The sequence below is a fragment of the Falco rusticolus genome, chromosome 10, assembly GCF_015220075.1.
Source record: "Falco rusticolus isolate bFalRus1 chromosome 10, bFalRus1.pri, whole genome shotgun sequence".
Classification (NCBI taxonomy): domain Eukaryota; kingdom Metazoa; phylum Chordata; class Aves; order Falconiformes; family Falconidae; genus Falco; species Falco rusticolus.
In genome coordinates, this window is record NC_051196.1 from 31,757,966 (window position 1) to 31,777,769 (window position 19,804).

At 55.1% G+C, this 19,804-nt stretch overlaps 1 protein-coding gene across 1 annotated transcript; it reads left to right on the forward strand.

Annotated features, from left to right (window-relative positions):
• The first annotated feature begins 3,571 nt into the window (after nucleotides 1–3,571).
• GDAP1L1 (ganglioside induced differentiation associated protein 1 like 1) lies at nucleotides 3,572–17,438 on the forward strand. The gene is made up of 6 exons (XM_037403175.1): nucleotides 3,572–4,094; nucleotides 6,980–7,172; nucleotides 10,552–10,725; nucleotides 12,847–12,944; nucleotides 13,099–13,213; nucleotides 16,058–17,438. The coding sequence occupies exons 1-6, from the start codon at nucleotides 3,915–3,917 to the stop codon at nucleotides 16,399–16,401; spliced, it is 1,104 nt and encodes a 367-aa protein (XP_037259072.1). The 5' UTR covers nucleotides 3,572–3,914; the 3' UTR covers nucleotides 16,402–17,438.
• The last annotated feature ends 2,366 nt before the right edge of the window (nucleotides 17,439–19,804 follow it).

The window sequence follows — 19,804 nt, forward strand, 5'->3', positions numbered from 1 at the left end:
TAATATGTACTTTGCTTTTAAAATTAAATATTTAGTACTAGTTATCTTTGCTGCTGCTGTTTTCTAAAGGCTATTTCTGCTTCAGCAGAGGGTGTCAGCTTGTGTTTCTGTTCATGTGTTGGTTTTGTGCCCTCTTTGAAGTCGTTTGAAGGTATTGTTGCTAGGTGCAGTATTTCTCCCTTTTAGACACTCTTAACAATTACCCGGCCTCTTGGCGAGCATCGAGCTGGTGCCCACACATGTGAAGCCAGGGCACAGATCTTCACCATGCACAGAGGCAGTGATTTATAGCAGGTACTAGTTATGCTCACTCCCCTCTGCAGCTGGAGCCCTATGAAGGGGCACAGCAAGGCTCTTTTCCCCAGAAACGTGGAGTGGCAGCCTGGATCAAGGTCACCTCATGCAGTTGTTTCTGCAGCGGAGCACAGTCCTGCTTCTCTTGAATAAAGCACGCACAAACCCCTGGAGGTGTCTAGACCTTCGAGTAGGTGTTACAGAAACCCAGTAGTGATCGGCGATGTGGGGAGGGCACGAGGCTGGTTTCAGCTGTGGAGCAGGACAACGTGCAGCAGAGTGAGGGAAGCGAGGAAATCGTGGCGGTTAAAGCAGTCTGAGGTACAGCCTGAAGCCTGAAGTTTGGGGCTGAGAAGTGAGTTCAGATTCACTCCAGAAGGTTGGATGGGAGGGAAGTCTGAGGGCACTTTCTTCGGGCACATTTCCATAGTGTCCTACACAGGACAGAAGTAACGAGTAGTGAGCAGGGAGGGAAAGGAGAAAAGAGACAAGAGCACAGTGGTTTTGTATTCTGCCTGAATTACTGTTTGTGCTGGCGTTTAAGCAGGTCTAGTGCTGCCTGCGGCAGAGGAAGGGCAGATACTTCAGCTTCTTGCCTGCAACCGTCAGGCTTGTAGCAAACACACTGAAACATCACTGCTGACATTTCCATTGCTCAAACCATCTCTGGGTGACACAACGAGCTCTAAGAGAGGTCCCAAACACAAACTTTCCGTTTCCTTCAAAGCCTTCCCAGTTCAGCTCATCCACTTCACTCCTCTGATAACTCAGTCGCTCCTGCTTGCTGCCTGCCTGAAAGCTCAAGCTGTACCAGCAAAGAGCATCTTCTCTGGGAATGCCTGCACAGCGCAATTACCTTGATTGATGAGCTTGATTAATGAGCGTCAGCACTTGGCCTCCGAGGCTGCCTGGTACAAGCAGCACTGAGTGCAGCCTTGCCAGCCTTACTGCTCCCAGCCCGCTGCTGCACCTGCCCAACAAGCCTGGGGAATTTTTTCTGCCCACAGATGCTCTAGGATGTGTCCTCAGTCAATCTATGGAAGAATATGTCTAAAATATTCTGAGAAAGCATTGGTGGGCTTGCAGGGCTCCCAGGACTTTCCTCTGATCCCACCTCTGCATCCTTTCTCGGCACGTGCAGGCTGGGGTTTTTTTCAGTGGCTTCTCCCCACCTCCAGCACTGTACAAGTTACTTGCCTGTCTATTTTCAGGACTAGTTCAGCCAAAGCAGGATGCAGAAAGGCACCTTGCATGGATGAAATGTATTTCTCACCTTACAGAAGCCAAACCAAATCCTCGCTAAGCTTTACACTGGCAGATGCTGAATCAGGCCACTGGGAAAAGAAAAAAAAAAAAAATCAATGGAGCTGATTCTACATCCTGATTTCCACCCTCTCCTTCTAAACCAGGGAAGGTGCTTCTGTGCTGGCAAAGTCCTGTGATGGACTCTGGCCACCTGCTTTCTCAGGGCATCAGCTCTGAGATGAGACACCCCCCCGGATTGTACATTCCCGAGCTGGCAGCACCCACAGTCCTGCCCCATGGCACCTTCTGCCCGGGCTCTGCCAGTGCCACCAGGTCCGGCTGGACAGCATCCCACAGGGCAGCCCAGCATCAACCCCTTCCGCAGGCAGGAAGGCTGTGGACAAGAGCTGGGGATGATCTCAAGGTCACGCAAGGACAGGGCACCTCTAAAGGGCACTGGCACCCATCCTGCCCCCTCAAACCTTGCTCAGTTTAGCAAGCCCAATCCCAGCTAAATAAAGAAGCACCTCCAGAGGCACCGTCCACTTGCAGCACCCACAGGGATGAAGTGACTTGTCATTTTTTATTCCCAACGGCGCAACATTAATTCATCACAAAATATGCCACTAGATGGGGCTTTCTGGACAGCCATCCGCAGGAGAGAACCGCTTCTGCTTGGTCAAGCGGCTCCTTTCCTTTCCTAAACCCAAAAGTGTCCCCTTCCAGTAAAAGGTGCCCCAAAAGATGCTTCGTGGGCAGCGAGGGGTCTCCTGCAGGGGAGGGGAAGCTGCGGACCAGAAGGCAGGATGGCACTGTGCCTTGGGGCCAGCTCTTTAAAGCTCATTTTTCTCCAGGTTTGCAGCAGGCACGTCACTGCCCCGACCTGGCAGCCCCAAAGCAGAGGCCAAGCAAGGACTTTTCCCTGTGGGTGTCCCCGAGGCCAGTGCAGGATCTCTGGCAGCACTTGGGAAGCCCTGGGCTGGGGAGGGAGGATGGTTTTGGGGGCTGCTGCCTGTGGGGCAGAAGGCAGGGCAGGGCATAGCACTTGCCAGTCTCACCCCTCCACCATCACCCTCCTGCATCCCCTTGAGAGCAGACATCACGACACCGAAGGATTCATTCTCACCTCAGAGTCCCCAGATTATCGCTCCTTTCACTATGTTCATGCAGCTGAGTACCAATTTGGCCCCACTCCCTCCCAGTGCTCTTGGGCAAAGTATGCCTAAGTTTCTGCGTTCGAACCAGCTCTCCCAAACCTTCCTCTGTGGCAAACCTCACCAGTCCAGCATGGGTGGAGATGGGAGCAAGACACTGAGGAGGTTCATTTGCCCCCCTTGCAGCCCCGAGATACGGGCTGGCTCCCTGCACCTGCATGGCCGTCTCCTCCATCCTCCCCAGAACCTGCCCCTACAGCCCCCATAACTGGGCTGGTTTTGCTGCCCGGCACCAGCAGCTAGTCCCATGTCTGGGAAATTATCTCCAGGCTGCCAGGTTGCTGAAGATGGAGCGTGACAAAGCCACGTGGCATAAGGCACAGGCCTAGATGTCCAGGTCACCGTGTCCAGAAAGGTGTCAGCTGCCTACACACATTTGCCTGCAAACCTCTGGGGGATGCTCATAGTGCCCGGAGAGCAGCAGCCCCAGGAGCCCCTGTGCTCTCTGGGCAGAGGGAACCCGGCTGGTTTGCAATTGCGACGCACCTTGCTAATTCTGGAAATGACCCCTAACAGTGCGGGCTTTGGTGCAGGATGCCGGCTGGTTTGGCTGGCCACCCTGGAGCTCAGGTACATAGCGAGGGCTCTTGGGCTCTACCCCAGTACAGGCTACATAACACCCATTAGGCAGTAATTAATCTCCGCTCTCCAAAAATCATCCAGTACCTTTAAAGAGCCATTGCTGCTTCTTTCCATGAAGGTTGCAAGGCAGGGAAGACACTTGCTAGACATTTTAAAGCCAGTATCCATCAACGTAGCTATTTATTACATATCTGCCATATCTAAACCAGTCAAAAAAATCCTAATCTCTGCCGCAAAATATTCCTAAGCAGCCGCAGGGGCTGGAGCTGCCCCGGATTGCCGAGCTGGCAGGCAGGCAGGCAGCAGGAGCCTCCGCTGCTGACTCGTCTATTGAAGCGATGCCTGCACGTTTCCGTGGGAGCCCCGCCACGAGTGGGGATGGGCTGCGATCGCTCCCGCGCCACCGCCGCCACCGCCGCCATCCTCTCCTGTGACCCCCAGTGCCCACGGCCCTGCGCTGCCCACCCCAGCCGGGGAGATGGAGCTGCCCCAGGAGTGATGCTGCTGGCAGGAGCCCATGTGATGCTGGGCTAGCGCCGCTCGCCCCCTCGTCCCTCTCCCGCTCGCTCGCAGGCTGTCATGGCGACTCCCAATAATGTTACTCCCACCAACTGCAGCTGGTGGCCCATCTCGGCGCTGGAGAACGACGCAGGGAAATCCACGGAGGGGGAGGAAAATCAGGACCCGACAGACCCCGCTCTCAAATCCCAGGACAGACTGGTTTTGTACCACTGGACCCAGTCCTTCAGCTCGCAGAAGGTAAAAATATAATCGCTCGGCTAGGTTCCTGGGGAAGAATTGCCTCCAGCCCCCAGGGCATCCCCTTGCCTCGGAAGGATGGATGCACTCAAGGGGAGAGCGAGGGGCTCACCCCCAGGGCTGGCGAGGGCAACAGCGTGTGGCCAGGCAGCTCTTTTGTACCTGCGGTGCTGCGTTTGAACAGCGGCTGCCTGGGGAGGGGATGGCGCGGGGGGGGGCCTCCCAAATCCTGCTTTTGCTTTGGGATCGCGGCTTGCAGGCTCGCACCGGAGCTGCCTCAGCTTTGTGCTCGCTCACAGCCCCGCTGTGGCATGGCCAGGAGCACAGACAAAGGCTGAGCCAGGCCCTGGGACCACCCTGCTGCTGGGAGAGGGGGAGGCAGCCCCCGAGCCGGGCTCCTTCCCGGGAGTGGATCCCAGCACGCAGCGACAATATTTACCCCTGACATTGCAGCAGCGCCCTGGAAATCCTATTCCCGAGGTGCCCCAGCGAGAAATCACATTTTCCAGGCAATAGTAAATGCTCATTTTGCAGCACACCAGCTGTGTAGCAAAGCCGACCTCCTCCCCTGGCCCCAAGCCCCCCGTCATTCCCGCACCGTTATTATTATACGGGGAATCGGCTGTTCAGAGGGGGGGAACACAAAGTTCCCCCAGTGCCAGGGCCCCTGGAGCCCCGCAGCCTGGCGGGGAGGCCGGGGGGCCGGGGGCAGAGACGCCCGTTGCTGTTGCAGGCACAAAGGAAGCGGAGGGTGCCCGATGCAGCAGGGTGGCTGCACATGGTCGGCTTCACCGCGGCTGGCAGCGGGTGACTAATGGGCCTCTGAGCCGCACCGGTGAGGGATGCTCGTGCCCTGCTCCCCCACCTCGTGCTGGGCTTGCTGTTGTTTTTTGTCTTGCTCGTTTGGCTGCCAGTGACAGGGAGGCAGCGGTGAAGGCACTTCTTGTCCGGGGGTTCCTACAACCGGCTTCAGCTCTGTGGGGCTGGGGACAGGGCAGAGCACACCTAGAGCCATGGCACCGGCTGGCACGTTGGCTCCAAGCTTTGCTTTTGAGGTCACTTGCAAGGAAAGGGTGTTTACTGGAAGGCAGCTGAGCACAAGCCAGTGTGATGAACATTGCAGGACAAGGAGTGGCAGGGGCTGCATGGGACCCCCCAGTAGAGGAGTTTTGCTCGGAGCCGGCTGCAGGTGCAGCTTTTCCTGCTCTGCCCCGGGAGCTGCTTGGAACCACCCTCCATGGGCACCGGGCTGTTTGTGGGAGGGATCCTGAGCGCCACCAGGATCTGGCCTTGCCTGCTAAGGGCTTTTTGAGTTTACAGCCAGCTTTGGATTTTTATACAAGATGCCTCATTGCAGCCGTGCTGGCACTGTGGGGGCCATCTGGGGGGTCCGGGCAGGTGTCATCACCCTTGGCCTGGGACCCCTCCTCGGGGCGCTGGCAGGGGGTCCTCTCGCCCGCAGGCACTGGGGTTACCCCCGGAGCTGAGCCCTGCTGCCTGCACTGCCTCCTGCCTGGCAGCTGCCCCAGCCAGGCCTTCAGCCTCGGCTCCTGAGAGCAGAACAGGGGGGCACAGGGAGCTCGGGGCGGGGTGACCCGGGTGGTCCTGGCCAGGGTTTAGCCATCAGCCAGGAGGAAAAGGCCAAGGGCAAGTTGCAGCTGAGGGACCCGGGCGTTTTCTTGTTTGACTTTAAAAGAAAAAATGAATTTGCCAGCCCCGTAAATAATTAATGACTAACTCCCCAGGAACACTGAAGTACTCATAGAAATGCTTATATTTGTTAAGTTGTATTTTTAGCTGCTGCTAGTTGGAGAAAAACAGCACTTTTCCCTCATTCAGTGGTTCTGTATATCGTGGCTGTCTCACATCCTCCAAGGTTGTTTTTTTTGCATGTTTCACATACTTAGTTCATAATGGTCAGGTTTTTATAACCCAGAAGCCTAAAATGCCACTCCTAAGCGCATATCCAACACCATCTCAAAGCAGCAGGATCAGCCCTGAGAGCCAGCTGTAGGTGCCCCACATCCAGCCCCACTCCTGCCTCCTCCTGCCCCTCTGCACCACGGGATCCGGCTTTCCCACCCATGAGACTGGTGGGTGCCACCCCCGCGGTGCCACTCGCTGGCCCGGGGCTGGAGGAGGGCAGGGGCCAGCAGCGGGTTTGGCACAAGGGGTGCAAAGCTGATGGGTGATGTCCTCAGGCCAGCAGCAGCGCAGAGGAGGAGGGGTGCTGTGCAGGGTCACAGGGGCTGCTTGAGACCCTCCACAAAACGGAGCCTCCTCCCTACTCAAAACGTGCCTGGGGAAGCCAGGGCCCACCCCTGGGAGTGGGACATACCTGAGTTAGCCTCCAGGTCTCCTTCAGCTGGGTGGTAGGACCCACTGGGTGCAAGTGCAAGGCATAGCACTGCTGCAGCCTCTGCTTCCTCCTCATCCTCCCTGGGTGTGTGCTGGGTTATGCTGGGACCCACAGCAGCATCACTGATTGCCCCCAGCTGGGGAGCTGCCACCTGCCTCTGCCCAGTGCCAAGGGGTGGGCTCTCAGCCCACCAGCCCCTCCACCCCCTCCACCTGTTGCATAGGCCACCAGCAACCAGCGAGAGGACGGTCCATGATCCCCCAATTTTAGGATGGGTTTGGGTCTCCCTTCTTTACTGGAAAAGCAAATCCTTGCTTGGCTGCCTGGATTTTTCAGCTGCCCCATGCCAAGAGCTGCTTGGCTTCTTGCAGGATGAGCACGTGTCCTGGCACATTGCTGTGCTTGAGTGGGAGGGGAGGGCCAGGGAGGTGAGATGGGGTGGCGGTGGGGTTGGTTTGCTTTGAGGGCTCTGGGGACCAGCTTGGTGCGCAGTGCTGAGCCCTTTCTCCCTGGCCTCTTGCCCCAGGTGCGGCTGGTCATTGCAGAGAAGGGGCTGCCCTGCGAGGAGCGGGACGTCAGCATGCCCCTGATGGAGCACAAGGAGCCCTGGTTCATGCGGCTCAACCTGGGGGAGGAGGTGCCTGTCATCATCCACAGGGACAACATCATCAGCGACTACAACCAGATCATTGACTACATGGAGAAGAACTTCACAGGAGGTAAGTGAGGGGGGTAGACTGCATCTTGGGGGAATCTCAGGTCTAATCCAGATGTTTGCCAAATGCAACCACTTTTTCCTTTGAAGTTTCATCTTTTTCCTAGAAGAGCAGCAAGCCACCAACCCTCCTCAAACTTCTTTTTTCTCATGAAAATTAAGGATCTCCAGCAGAAATCCCCAAATAATCCCTTGGAAGTGCTGCTGGAGGGCTCTGGGAGGAGGCGTAGCTGGGTGTCCTCTTTGTCTGCCTTGGAGGCCATGATCCCAAACTGGACCATTTCTCCCCGTCCCTGTGGTGTGTGGTGGCATCTCACCAGAGCCACAGCTGGCACGGCCCATGGGAATGTTCCTGGGTTCAGCCACCTTTGTACTTTGGCATCGGGTAAGGGTGTAAAACCTGCCATAATTGGCCCCACTGAGAGAAGGTGGCTTTGAGCCGGGTGCTGCTGTCCCTCTCCTCTTCCATGAGGAGCCCTGTGCCACCAGCCGTGGGCAGGGGACCCTGCCATCCCTGGTGCCTCTGCACCTCAGAGACAACTGCCTCTTTAAAGTCAAAGCCAGAAGTGCTGGGGACCATGGGAGGATGATGTGACACAAACCCAGAGGCAGGGACAGCCAGGAGAGGGAAGCTTGTATTCCCCCTGGAGCAGGGCTGCAGTCAGTGGCCGGCTCAGCCCGGCACACCAGGATGCTGGAAGGCGGCTGTTTGCACGGGCACTGCGGCAAGCAGCTTCTTGTCGGCATCTCACATCCCTTTGCCCTCATTTCCCCAAACCTGCGGCTGTCGGGCTGGGACGCCCTGCCAGGGAGACTTCAAAGCTGAGCAGGGAGCTTGGGCTGTGCCATCACGACGTTCGCCCCAGCATCCATCCCTCTTGCAACAGAGACATCAAAACCATCTCAAAATAGCTCCCAAAGCAAGGGCATCTTGCCAGCTCAGCTGCTGTCCTCTCCCAGCCCCGCCACGGTGGTGCTGCTCAGTGGAGGCACGATGCTCGGTGCTCGCTCACTGGCAGGGCAGCAGGGATGGGATCAGTGAGGAGCAGCCCCTGCTGGCAGCAGCTCCCAGGGAATGGGAGCCACGTTCCTGCCCAGAGGCAGCCCCAGGGCCAAGGAGCAGCAGGGAGCGTCAGTCCATGGGGCTGTGGTTCCTGCACCGCTTCGCCTTGTCTCTGCAAAGGGCAGGTGTACCAGCATATGTGACAACAGGCTGTCCCCAGCAGGAGGGGGACACAGTGCTGCCCGTGCACTGGAAAACTCCTGTCACTGAGATTTTCCAGCCAGGTGCAATTTCTTACCTCTTTGCTGAGAAATGGAGAGGGGAAGCTCCAGGGAAGAGGGTCCAGGGCATCAGTCCCTGGTGTGTGCTCTGCTCCGAGCCCTCACCCACCAATGCTAGCTGGCAAAAGCATTGTCAGGATGACACGGTGTTGGTCTGAGGGGGAATCATGCACCTTGCAGAAACATGCAGAGCTTGAAAATGCCTTTATAAGAAGGTGTAGTCACTGAGTTTTCCCCTGGCTGGGAGCATGGTCTGTTTCAGCTGCGTACACACACACTGAGGGTCAGCCATCAGTAAAGGGGGGTGTGATGAGCAATGCTTTTCTTTTCCCAGAAAAGCAGTGAATAGTGCTGATAAGTCACCTTTGAGGGCGCTTCTCATGAGGGCACTGCCCAGCAGTGCCAAGAAACCACTGATGAGTTGGCTGGTGGCAGCACAGCTCAGAGCCTGGGTGAGGGGCTCCTCCAAGTTCTGCATTGCCAGCCCTGTCCTTCAGAGCATCCCCCCACCCCTGCACAGCCCATCGTCTGCTGACTATGTGCAACAACAGCCCATACATACAGGTCTGCCATGGCGTGGAAAGACAGGGCAAGTACCATCCCACCAAAAAACCTCCCTGGGACGTGTTGAAGGACACGGGCCGGCAGCCAGAACACCGCTATTTCATTGTGGTCACTCCGTCTGGCTGCCGAATGGGGTGGTCACTCTGGATGTGCTGGTTTCTAGCCTCAGCCCCAGCCCATCGAGTGCTGGCCGGGAGCCCTGTGGAAGGCGCACGCAGGCTGTAGGTCAATGATTATTTCATTCAGCCAGTCACTTTTCTCAGATGGAAAATCCTCGCTTGGAGAGCTGGAGTCCAGGCAGCAAGCAGCCCATGGGCAGGGCTCCCCTCCCGCAGGGGACAGTAATACTGATGCCCATCGGTCAGAAGAACTCTGGGGAGCCTACCAGCAGAGACAGTCCCACATCAGAGCTGCTGGGATGTTTGCAATACAGGAGCCACCAAAATTTCCCTGGCCCCTGTCCAGCCAGAGGCACGGGCAGGTGTGATGCTGCCTGGCCCGGGGCAGGGCGAGCTGTGCATCTCTGCCGGTGGGCATCGCCACGCAGCCTTGCTCCTGCCACTGGCAATGGAGCTAGGCAGAGCCGTCATTTCAGGCTCTTAATTAAGGGGCCGCGTTGCCCATGTCTGGCAAAGTTCTTCTGCCGATGGGCAGCCCAAGGCGCAGGTGCCCAGTGAGCCCCACACTGCGGGCAGCATGTGGGCAACCGGCTTCGCCAAGTCCCAGTGGTAAGTTTACTCACAACCTGCTATCTGCAAACACCGTACACATTTATGATCCCATAAAATAAAGGACCTGATATTCCTGGGGGAGAAAAGAGCAACATTTCGCTCCTTGTGGTGTCATCTGCCATGTATTTTGAACAGAAAGTGTGATAAAAAGAGCATGATGCAAACTGCCATCCGCAGATGAATAAACCCCAAGGTGCGGAGAAGCGGAGCCGTCCGGGACGAGGGATGCTCCTGCCGCTGAGGCACCAGCTGAGCGCGGTGGGGAGATGTGCTGGGCTCCTTCCTTGATCATCTACGCCCCGATTACCCATTCTGAATGGCATTTTCAAGAAAGCACAAGGCAATTAGGTACCTCATTGCCACTGCTGTAACAAGTGCATAACTCAGAAGATCCCAGACTCAAATCGCTGTGTTTTAGCTGTTTTCTGCAGAGCAAGAAGATTTTGTTCTTCTAAGAGATGTAAAACCACAGCATACAATTTGGGGGCTGCAGAGATGAAGGGCTTGCTGCACTGAGCTCCTGGAGACGCAGGGGCTGCGGGGCTGGGTAACGACACACGTACACATCCCTGTGGTCCTGTGGGTTTTCCCATCGCTGGGCACGGTCTGGATGTGTGCCTGGCCGGCATGGGCTGTGGGGAGAGGCACGGGGTACAGTTTTGGGTTAAAGCACTGCCACAGCCAGCCTGCTTGGAGGTAGCTCAAGCAGGATAACACACTGGAGTCCAGCGCAGGCTAATGAGCCACTAATGAGTGCCTGAGCCCCCCTGGGTCCTGCTAACAGCTTTCCCTTTGCCCTCACAGAAAACGTCACCCAGCTGATCCCCGAGCCGGGCAGCCTGCTGCACTCGCGGGTGCTGCAGTACCGGGAGCTACTGGACTCGCTGCCCATGGACGCCTACACGCACGGCTGCATCCTGCACCCCGAGCTCACCACCGATTCCATGATCCCAAAGTACGCGACCGCTGAGATCCGCAGTAAGTTGCCTCTCCGGCAGGGCTGCCCGCGGCCAGTGCCAGTGGGCCAGCTCCTCCAGCCCTTCCTCTAGGCTTGGTTTGGCTCCGCAGCCCGGCCGGCCACCCTGCTCGTCTCCCTTTTCCACCAATGCAGGCAGGGACCGAGCTGCAAAATAGCAAAGCACAGCTGATCTGGGAGCTGCAGGCACTCTGTAGAGGCTTCCCAGCCCTGGAGGTGACTGGACTCCCATGGCCATGCATAGTTCTTGCTCAGCTCTTTCTGGGGCACATGAATTTGCTCCTTCTCCCACACGTCCCCTTTCCTTCCAATAGCTCTAAGGAAAAAGGTGGGAGAGTACAGCCAGATTGAGTTGCAGATAGTGGATGAATCGGCATAAGACTATGTACTGACCTTCAAGCGCTCATGAAACATTGACGATGCTTAATATAACTCAACAGCAAGGATTTCTCCTGGAAAGAGTTCCCTTGCCAGAAAAGTGACCTTGTTGGGAGGGCATCATTATGCGCAACATCTCTTCCCTCCTTTAGGCTCCTGCCCCAAGCAGCGCCTGTAGCAACCCCCCTTCACTGTCCCTTCAGCTGCCTGGGTCATGGATGGTCCCTCTGACATGGGTTGCACTCATGCACAAAGAGAAAAAGGCTGTCCCTGAGGTGTATCTTGTGATCTGCCCTGCCTCTGTGGGCACCCTGCACAGGCGGCTTTCCCCATGTCACCAGGAGTCACCTCCACCCTCAGACCTCAGGCAGATGCAGGGTGCTGAGCCCAGCCCCCCCCCAAAGAGCACTGCTGTGATGGCATCAGCCACCGCCTGCCTCGCATCACCTCCCCAGCACCCCACTGAGGTCCTTAAAAATATCTCCCCACCCAAACCTCTTTTCTGGTGGCATTTTTCCCAAGCCATTGCAACGGAGGGGCTGTGAGCAGGCCCATGGGATGCCCCAGTGCTGGTGGCACCCTTCCCCCCCAGCACATCCCCTGTGCCCCAGCAATGTCTCAGCTGCCCTGTTGCAGTGGGTGCTGAGGCAAATCCATGTAGTTGTGTCCTAAGAAGAGGGTGAACCAAGGTCCAGGCTGTCCCAACGGAAACAGGGGAATGAACCCAGGGTGATATCGAGGTTTCCCTCTGAGCTGCAGCCCCAGGAGAGCCAGCTGGAAGCCTTAGCGAGCACAGGCTTCAAGGCTTGTGATGGGAAACAGGGAGTTTCACCATTTTGTGGCAGCATACAGCCCGCTGCTGGCTGCTGCCCTGGCCAGCCCTGGCACCTCCTGCACCCACCCATCGGCAAAGCCAAGCTCTTGCTGGAGGCAACAAGGAAGGAGAGACAGATGGTCCCCGGCAGGAAGAGATTAGCCCAGCTTTGGGTAATTTTTGTTGTCCCTAAGGTGTTACTCTGCATCTCGTGTTCTCTTCTTCTATTTACTCTGCTCATTTCCCTCCGTTAGCTCCCTTGCACAAAGGCCTTTGCATCCTCCCCGTGCCCTGTGAGGGAGGAGGGTAGTGGGCATCTCTCCCGTGCTCATGATGGGCTCCATGCTACTGAATTGCATCCCTGTACACCGAGCCGGGGTGGGACAGCTTCATTTGGGAGGGAGCATCCCGCTGCTCCCTGCCGTGCTGCTCTGCACGCACACCCACACATGGGCAGCCGGCTCGGACATCCCAAAGGAACAACCTGCTGGGATGTAGCTGCAGGAACCAGGTTATGGGGAGGCTCAGGAATGTTCTTAAAACAGAAAGAGATAGAGATCCTGCTAGCAGCTCTAATATGAATCCAGCAGAGGAAAGGAAGAGCTGAAACCCACAGAGTGGGACTCACCACAGCCAGGGAGGGGGATCTGCTGTACCCCACAGCCAGTGCTGCCCTGCCATGAGTGGATGAGGGGCTGAAGAAGCCACGTGTCCTTGGGAGAGTGTGCGATGCCCCAGCCAGCCACCTGCTCGTATGGCAGCACAGCAGTAGCAAGCCATGAGTTTGGTCAATTTTAGCTCTCTGGGGTGTTTTTCTTGTTGCTGCTACACTATTTCACAGGCAGGACAAGGTGCTTTGCTACCAGACTTACGTATCATCCCAACCCCTGCCAAACACAGCCCCCCAGTCCCTCTGTCTTTCTGCCCCCAGGACATTTAGCTAACGCCAGCACGGAGCTGATGAAGCTGGACCACGAAGAGGAGCCACAGCTGTCGGAGCCCTACCTCTCCAAGCAGAAGAAGCTCATGGTAAATGGGTGAAAGCCACACAAACCTCTGGTGGTGGGGGGACATGACCCATGGACCTGCGACGGACACCTGGTTTCTTGTGTCCCCGCACAGTTGCAGGGACACGTGTCTGTCCATCCATCCATCCCCCATCCTCACCTTGCTCTCCACCCAGGCCAAGATTCTGGAGCACGACAACGTGAACTACTTGAAGAAGATCCTTGGCGAACTGGGGATGGTGTTAGACCAGATTGAGGCTGAGCTGGAGAAGCGGAAACTGGAGTACCAAGGTAAGCGCCAGGCTGCATTTATGGGATGCTTTTCCACACAAGGCTGAGGTGCAACACCAGGAACAGCTGATGGCTTTGCACCTGCTGAGCTTTCCCCACGGGGCCACCACTGGTGGGGCTGAGGCTGTTGCTGGGCTCTCTGGTTTTTGGGTGCACTGATATAGTTACAGCCATGGTCTCACCTCCAGCAAACCACCCCTTGCCACAGGGGACAGCAGGATCTCTGTCCTCGCAGCTGCTCTGTGGAAGCTCCAAAGTCATTGAAGGGTGGTGGCAGGTCTCCTCCGACCCAGCAAGGGGCTGCCACGGGCTGGTGCTCTGGCTGGTTCAGGGAGAGGCAGGCTGGCCCCAGGCTCCTGCACCAGGAGGAGCACAGCCCGAGCCCCCTCCGGCCACGAGGCTGTGACACATCCCAGTGGAGCAGAAGCCCAATGGGAATCTGAGGGGCCCTGGAGAGGTGAGAGCCTTTACAGGACCTGCGTCAAACGCCAGCGGGTGGGAGGGAGCAACACCAGCCATCCCTGACATCAAACACATGCTGCTGGGTGCCTGCCGAGAGCCACCCTGGCGTCCTGGCAGACAGGGATGCATGGGCACAGCTGGGCATCACTTGTCCTGCCGTCGCCTCAGGATGATGCCATCATCCTCCTGTCCCCGCTGCTGGCAGGGCTTGAAACCCCAGCCCCAGGAGGGCTGGCAGCTGCCAGTGCCACGGTGCCAGGTCTGGAGCAGAGCACGGATGCAGTTAATCAGGGGACAGCCCCACAACCCCCCCGCCCTCCGCACCAGCCCCGGCTGCAGGGAGCCGTGCGTCACACGGGGCTGCCCCGAAGGGCCCTCAGAGGTGCCAAGGTCAGGTTCTGCAAGGCCCTAATGCATTCACAGCGGCACCCTGCATCGCCCTAATTGCCTCCAATGAACACCCTCATTAACTGATCAGAGAGCTGGGATAGCACTGCAGAATTCAGCCTAATGAGGTGCCCTCGGTGGATGTCCTGGGTGCCTAGAGCAGAGGGGTGGCTGCTGCTGCTGCTGCCAGCACCTGGGCATCCCACTGCCTTCGGTCCTTGCGTGCCACTTCTGCCCTCTGCTCCGGGTCCCCCAGCTCCCGCTGCTGTGCCCACAGCCGGGTCAGGATCTCAGCAGCGGCCACAAGCACCAGCCCTTTGGCAACTTCCCAGGAGCCGCAGTGCAGCAGCTCTCCTCCCACGCAGCCCAGGCTGCCGGCCGAGGCGCAGCGATGCAGGCAGGGCAGGGCAGACAGAAGCAGGGGGGAGATGCTGCAGGAGCATAGGGCGACCTGACCCACTGGGACAGCTGGTCTGAGCTGGGGCCACTGTGGATGCAAAGGGGACAAGTTGCCTTCACCCACACTTCTGCCCCACCTTGGTGATGGGAAGGGGTGCAAGGGGCTGGGGCACCCCACAGTAGGGTCCAGAGCTCAGCAGCGGGTGCAAGCCCAGAGTCAGGAGGGACAGGGCTGGATCGTGGCTCTCTCCCGAAGTTGCCATCCTCACGTGTGCTTTTTCTCCTTTGCCTGCAGCAGTGCCTGGGAGCAAAGCAGCCACCTCAGCCCCACTTCCCCTGCTCTCAGCCAAAGCATCCTCAGGGTCCCCACAGCACCCAGGAGGCTCTGGCTGAAGAACCCCCACAATTCATTAGTCACTGAAAACATTTATTGACTAATTAGGCACAGGCAATCTGTCCATTTGGGCTGTGCCTCTAGCAGGATTAGGCAGGCTGCCAAGCAGCTACAAATGAGGGCTGCTAATTACCAGTAACTCCCCAGCCTGGCCCTGCAGACAGCCCTGCAGCAGCAGTGCCTGCACAGGGGTGCAATAAAGGTGCCTCTCTCCTTCCCTGAGAGCTACAGGACAGTGGAAGAACCCCAGAATTAAGGATTTGGTGCAAAGCCAGGGGCTCAGGCTGGATGGGGCCAGGTTTTGTGCCCCTTCTGCTGTTCTTCCTTACCTGCACCTCCCATCCCTTCTCTCAGCTCCATCTGAGCCCTGCTTGCTCCTCAGAATTGAAAAGGCATCAGGTGAGTGCTTAATCCTGGCCTGACTCTGCTTCTTCCAGACTAGCAACAGCTTGGTTTATTTCTGGATGTCTCTCTGGTGGGGCTATTTCCAGTGTCACCCATTATCAGGGGCCATCACCACTTTGGTGTCTTTCTTCATGCCCAGCATCTGCGCTGAGCTCTGCCTCCCCTGCAAACCTGGCGCTCGGCACAGATGTGCTGCCAGTGCTGGGGACTTGGGGCAGGGTCCCTGGTGCAGGAGAGGGGACAGAGGCAGGACCTCCCTGACAGTGCACAGGGAGAGAAGCCAGGCCAGGCCAGCAAATGGTTTTGATTCCTGAGGATTTCTCACATCCCTAAAATAGGACAAGTTAACATGACGCTCCTGAAACAGCTCCCGGTGCAGCGAAGGACAAACGCTGCTGCCCTCCCCGGGCGCTAACACAGCAGAAGGGGTGACTGCACCGCATCTGCCTCCAAGGGGGGCCAAGGGCCCTTTTCCAGGGACCTCCTGGGTACAGGAGGATGCCATCTCCTACTGGTCTTGACTTGGGAGAGAGGCAGCAGGACCGTTTTGCAGACAGTGACCTGTATCCTCACACAGGCTATAAATTATTATCTCGTATTCCCAGCTTTTTGGACCCGCACATCCTCCATCACATAGCTTGGTAGATGGGATCTGATCTCTTGGGACATCAGAGAACTGAGAAAAAACACCCCAGGTCTAACACAAATGCTCCTGCCTCTGTGTATCTTTTGAGCAACCCTTTAGGTGCCCACGCAAGGGTTTCTCACCCTACCTGCTCTGTCGCTTCTCTCTCCAGGGCAGAAGTGTGAACTTTGGCTCTGCGGATGCGTCTTTACTTTGGCTGATGTCTTGTTAGGAGCCACCCTGCACCGCCTCAAGTTTCTGGGACTCTCTAAGAAATACTGGGAAGATGGCAGCAGACCCAACCTACAGTCCTTCTTCGACAGGATACAAAAACGCTTCGCCTTCCGGAAAGTTTTGGGAGATATACATACCACGCTCCTCTCCGCAGTGGTACCCAACGCCTTCAGGCTGGTCAAGCGGAAACCTCCCTCCTTCTTTGGAGCCTCCTTCCTGATGGGATCTCTGGGAGGAATGGGATATTTTGCTTATTGGTACTTAAAGAAAAAATACATCTAGTGCTGGCTGCTTGGTGTTTAGTTTGGTGTCTCTGTGCTGTGTGAAATTATGATGAAGCCTCAGTAACTGTAATGAAATTTGAAGCAAGGTAATGAATAATTATATTGTTTAATGTAACATTCCATAATCTAGAAGTAGAAACGTATACTGCAAGGAAATAAGACAACAACAACAAAAAAAGCGTCAACTTGTAAATGCCTTTTTTTAGGTTTAAGTATTGAACTCCAGTGAGAGGCTCAGGGGTTCACGGGCTCAGCCGTGCCCACCGGGAAGCACCACCACCTCCAGCACCAGCCGGCTCCACTGGGAAAGACAGGAATCCCGGGAAGTTTCCCAACACCCAAGTTAACTAATGGGACTTGTACGTTTGTGTTTCCAATTATTCACCGGCCACATTTCACACATGCAGGTAGCGGGGACTTTCTTCTTCTAGAAGGCGTTGTGTTGTGCTCAGAGGCTTTCCTGGGAGCAAGGTGCGGTAGCAGGTCACAGTCAAGGTGGATTTGCGTTCTTCAAGTATCCATTTTTAAAATTATTTTCATTAAAAAGAGTATTTTTTATTGAGCTGCTCTTAGAATGTATCCACTTTCTACGTCTGGTTTTGGTGGGCTTTTTTTTAAAAGAATTTAAAGTCTGTCTTTAACTGCCACACTTTTTTCCTGAGATAAATCATTTTGACTTCCATCCTGAATTTTGGCACACGAAGGAGATTATTGTTTTAAGCCTTTTGGCTCTGTCTCTTGAGTTTTCCTTCACGGATTTGCAAAACATCTTTCACCAACTGAGCATACCTGGACTCTGAAAAAGTACAACCATTTTCAGAACTTTGCAGCACTTTCCTGAAGGCGCTTTGTCTTTCTGTTCCATCGGGGGCTCTTTTCTGTCATTTCCTCGCTATGTGTTTTCTTAGAGACACTTTGCACAGAATCACATTGATGACTTTCTTGTGCCTTTTGCATGCTGGAAAGAATAACGGGCCTCACTGCTACTCATGCTTTGAAAACTGAGATCCTCAATAAACCATATGGGAGGAGTAACGGCTTCACATTTCTAAATTGTGTTCAACATCCTTCTAGTCTTATCGCAAAGCATGCCCACGGGCAGAGGGATGGGCATGTGGTTTGTGCCTTCTCATGTACTGCATTGGTATAAAACTCGCACGGAAACAATATGTATTCCTATTTCAAGGCAGTCATTTCTGTAAGCACTCAGCCTGTTAGGATCTCTTCTGGCTGGTTTTCCAAGTGCTCCGATGATCCCTAGTGAGTCATGCTGCATCTCTAGGCTTGGGAACGTATGCCAAATGTGGCTGGAGTAATACAAATCGCATTTGCCTCCAACCCAAAAATTATCTTTATGTATTTGAAAGTAGCCGGATTTCCCGGGAGCTTTGGTTCTTGATACAACCTGGCAGCCACAGAATTGTGAATATTTAGCAGGAATTACAAGGGATGAGCACGTAGCAATCAGATGGTGCAAAATGCACAAATTTATGCTGTGCTTGTCATGATCGTGTAAGCTGGCCTGACATACTTCTGGAATACGAGGACCTGTGTAACTGCAAAGGTGCTGTGTTATCCCTGATACCACCCAGTGATTAGGGTCGCACTTAAAATCGGTGTGTCAGAACCCAAACCCATCACCTGCCCACACAGCCTGGGCACCTGCAGCCAAGGCTGCTGATTAAAACATTACAGATGCATGTTCTCCTAAGTATAGTTCCATATATGTTTGCTTCGTGGTATCAATGACTTCGGAAGAAATAAGTTACTTTGCCTCTTTTTGAAGAGGGAGCCAAGAGGGTCCCCTGAGGTCACCTCTGACATCCCTTTTGCTTGATCTGAAAGATGTAAGATTGTACATGATGACCCACAGCTCATCTGGTCCACTAGCTGATACTAACCTCCTCACAATAATTTATAGAGATACACTGACATGAGACCCTTACCAAGATTTCACCCTCTTACCTTTGCCCACTGTCCTATACACACTCCCTGGTGATCTCCAGAAGCTGATGAAATGCACATGTCAGGTGAAGAAAGGAGTGTTAATGGGGGTACAAGGCCAAGAAACCCAGAGGGGAACAAGAGCAAATACTTGCTCAGTTCCCAGGATTTCAGCCCAAGAATGGGGCAGAAGGAAGCTGCTTAGCAAGACTGCTGCTGGTTACTTGGCTCCTTGTTTTGTTGTGTTTCTTTTTTAAAAAAAAACCACCTAAGAATAATTTTTAAATCATGAAGCAAATCAGAACTCTAAACGCTGGAAAAAAATAGGTGTTTGTTCTGTTTTGGAGCACACTGTTAAAATGCAACTATTATACGGAAACCAGTCTGAGCCAGCAGCTGGAACAAGGCACGGGTCGGCTCGGGCCAGCATGTGAAAGCTATCACAATGTCGCTGCTTGGGCTGCTGGGATGCCACAGATGTTGTAGTGATGAGCTCTGTACAGGTTCTCGGCTAGGAATATTCACTAACAAGCTTTTGTTTTGAACCAAATTGAAAAAAAGTGCCACTCCCCATTGCTGAGCCTTGTTTCCCTGCCGCGGTAATGAAAAAACACCAGGACTTTGCTCCAGGGAAAAGCAATCTGGGAGAGCGATAAAAGACAATTACTGTGACAGGCAGAGGCTGGACGGATGTTTGAGACCATGCTGAAACGAACCCGGAGATGAATGTCACCACCCCGATCAATCCAGATTAGCGAGTTACTGTTAGCAGCCCTGTGGCGATTACAGGCTGTCACCATTAAAAGTTGCTTTCACTCTCGCTGATCGGAGCCTAATCAGACTTTTTCTGCTTTAGTTCCACCTAAAAGGGGAGACCACTGCCCTATGTGGCCATAAGCCAGGCACTGGCCCGATGTTTTCTGCCCAAGGCATTTTCTGTACACAGAAATATGAAAATGATAGCAAAAATCTGTCTTCTCGCTCTAGGACCCCATGCTTTGTTCTCAGCAAGGTGTGGAGGAACCGCAGCGTCCGAGGGGTAAGGCTGGAAGGTGAGGCACCTCAGAGATACTATTTGGAGCAAACATCTGGACACCTTCACATTTGCAGCTGAGCAGTTAATTCCATAGCCACCGCTGTCACTGGAGCACTGGCTCGGCTGCACCAGACAGCAGAGGGAATGGCTCGGGCTGTATCTTGCACCAAATGCCTCCGTGTACCTGAGCCGGCCCCACTTAGGGTCCTTCTTAGGCTTTACCCTCTACGTACTTATTTACCCGAGCGTATTTTTATCCTTCAAAGTCCCTGTGTTTTAGAGGCAAATATGCTTTTAGGCACGTCAGGTCCTCAAAATCTTTATCTGTGCTCAAATGTGGAAATTTTAATTACCAGAGGGAAGAAAATCAGGGGCTACTTGTGAAGTCCAAGCCCCTCTAAGCACCCCCGATGCTGAGCAG

Coding starts and splice junctions, on each gene's coding strand:
- GDAP1L1 (XM_037403175.1), top strand. CDS start 3,915: ATGGCGACTCCCAATAATGTTACTCCCACCAACTGCAGCTGGTGGCCC. Junction 7,173..10,551: donor GGAGAAGAACTTCACAGGAG/GTAAGTGAGGGG, acceptor TTGCCCTCACAG/AAAACGTCACCCAGCTGATC. Junction 10,726..12,846: donor CGCGACCGCTGAGATCCGCA/GTAAGTTGCCTC, acceptor TTCTGCCCCCAG/GACATTTAGCTAACGCCAGC.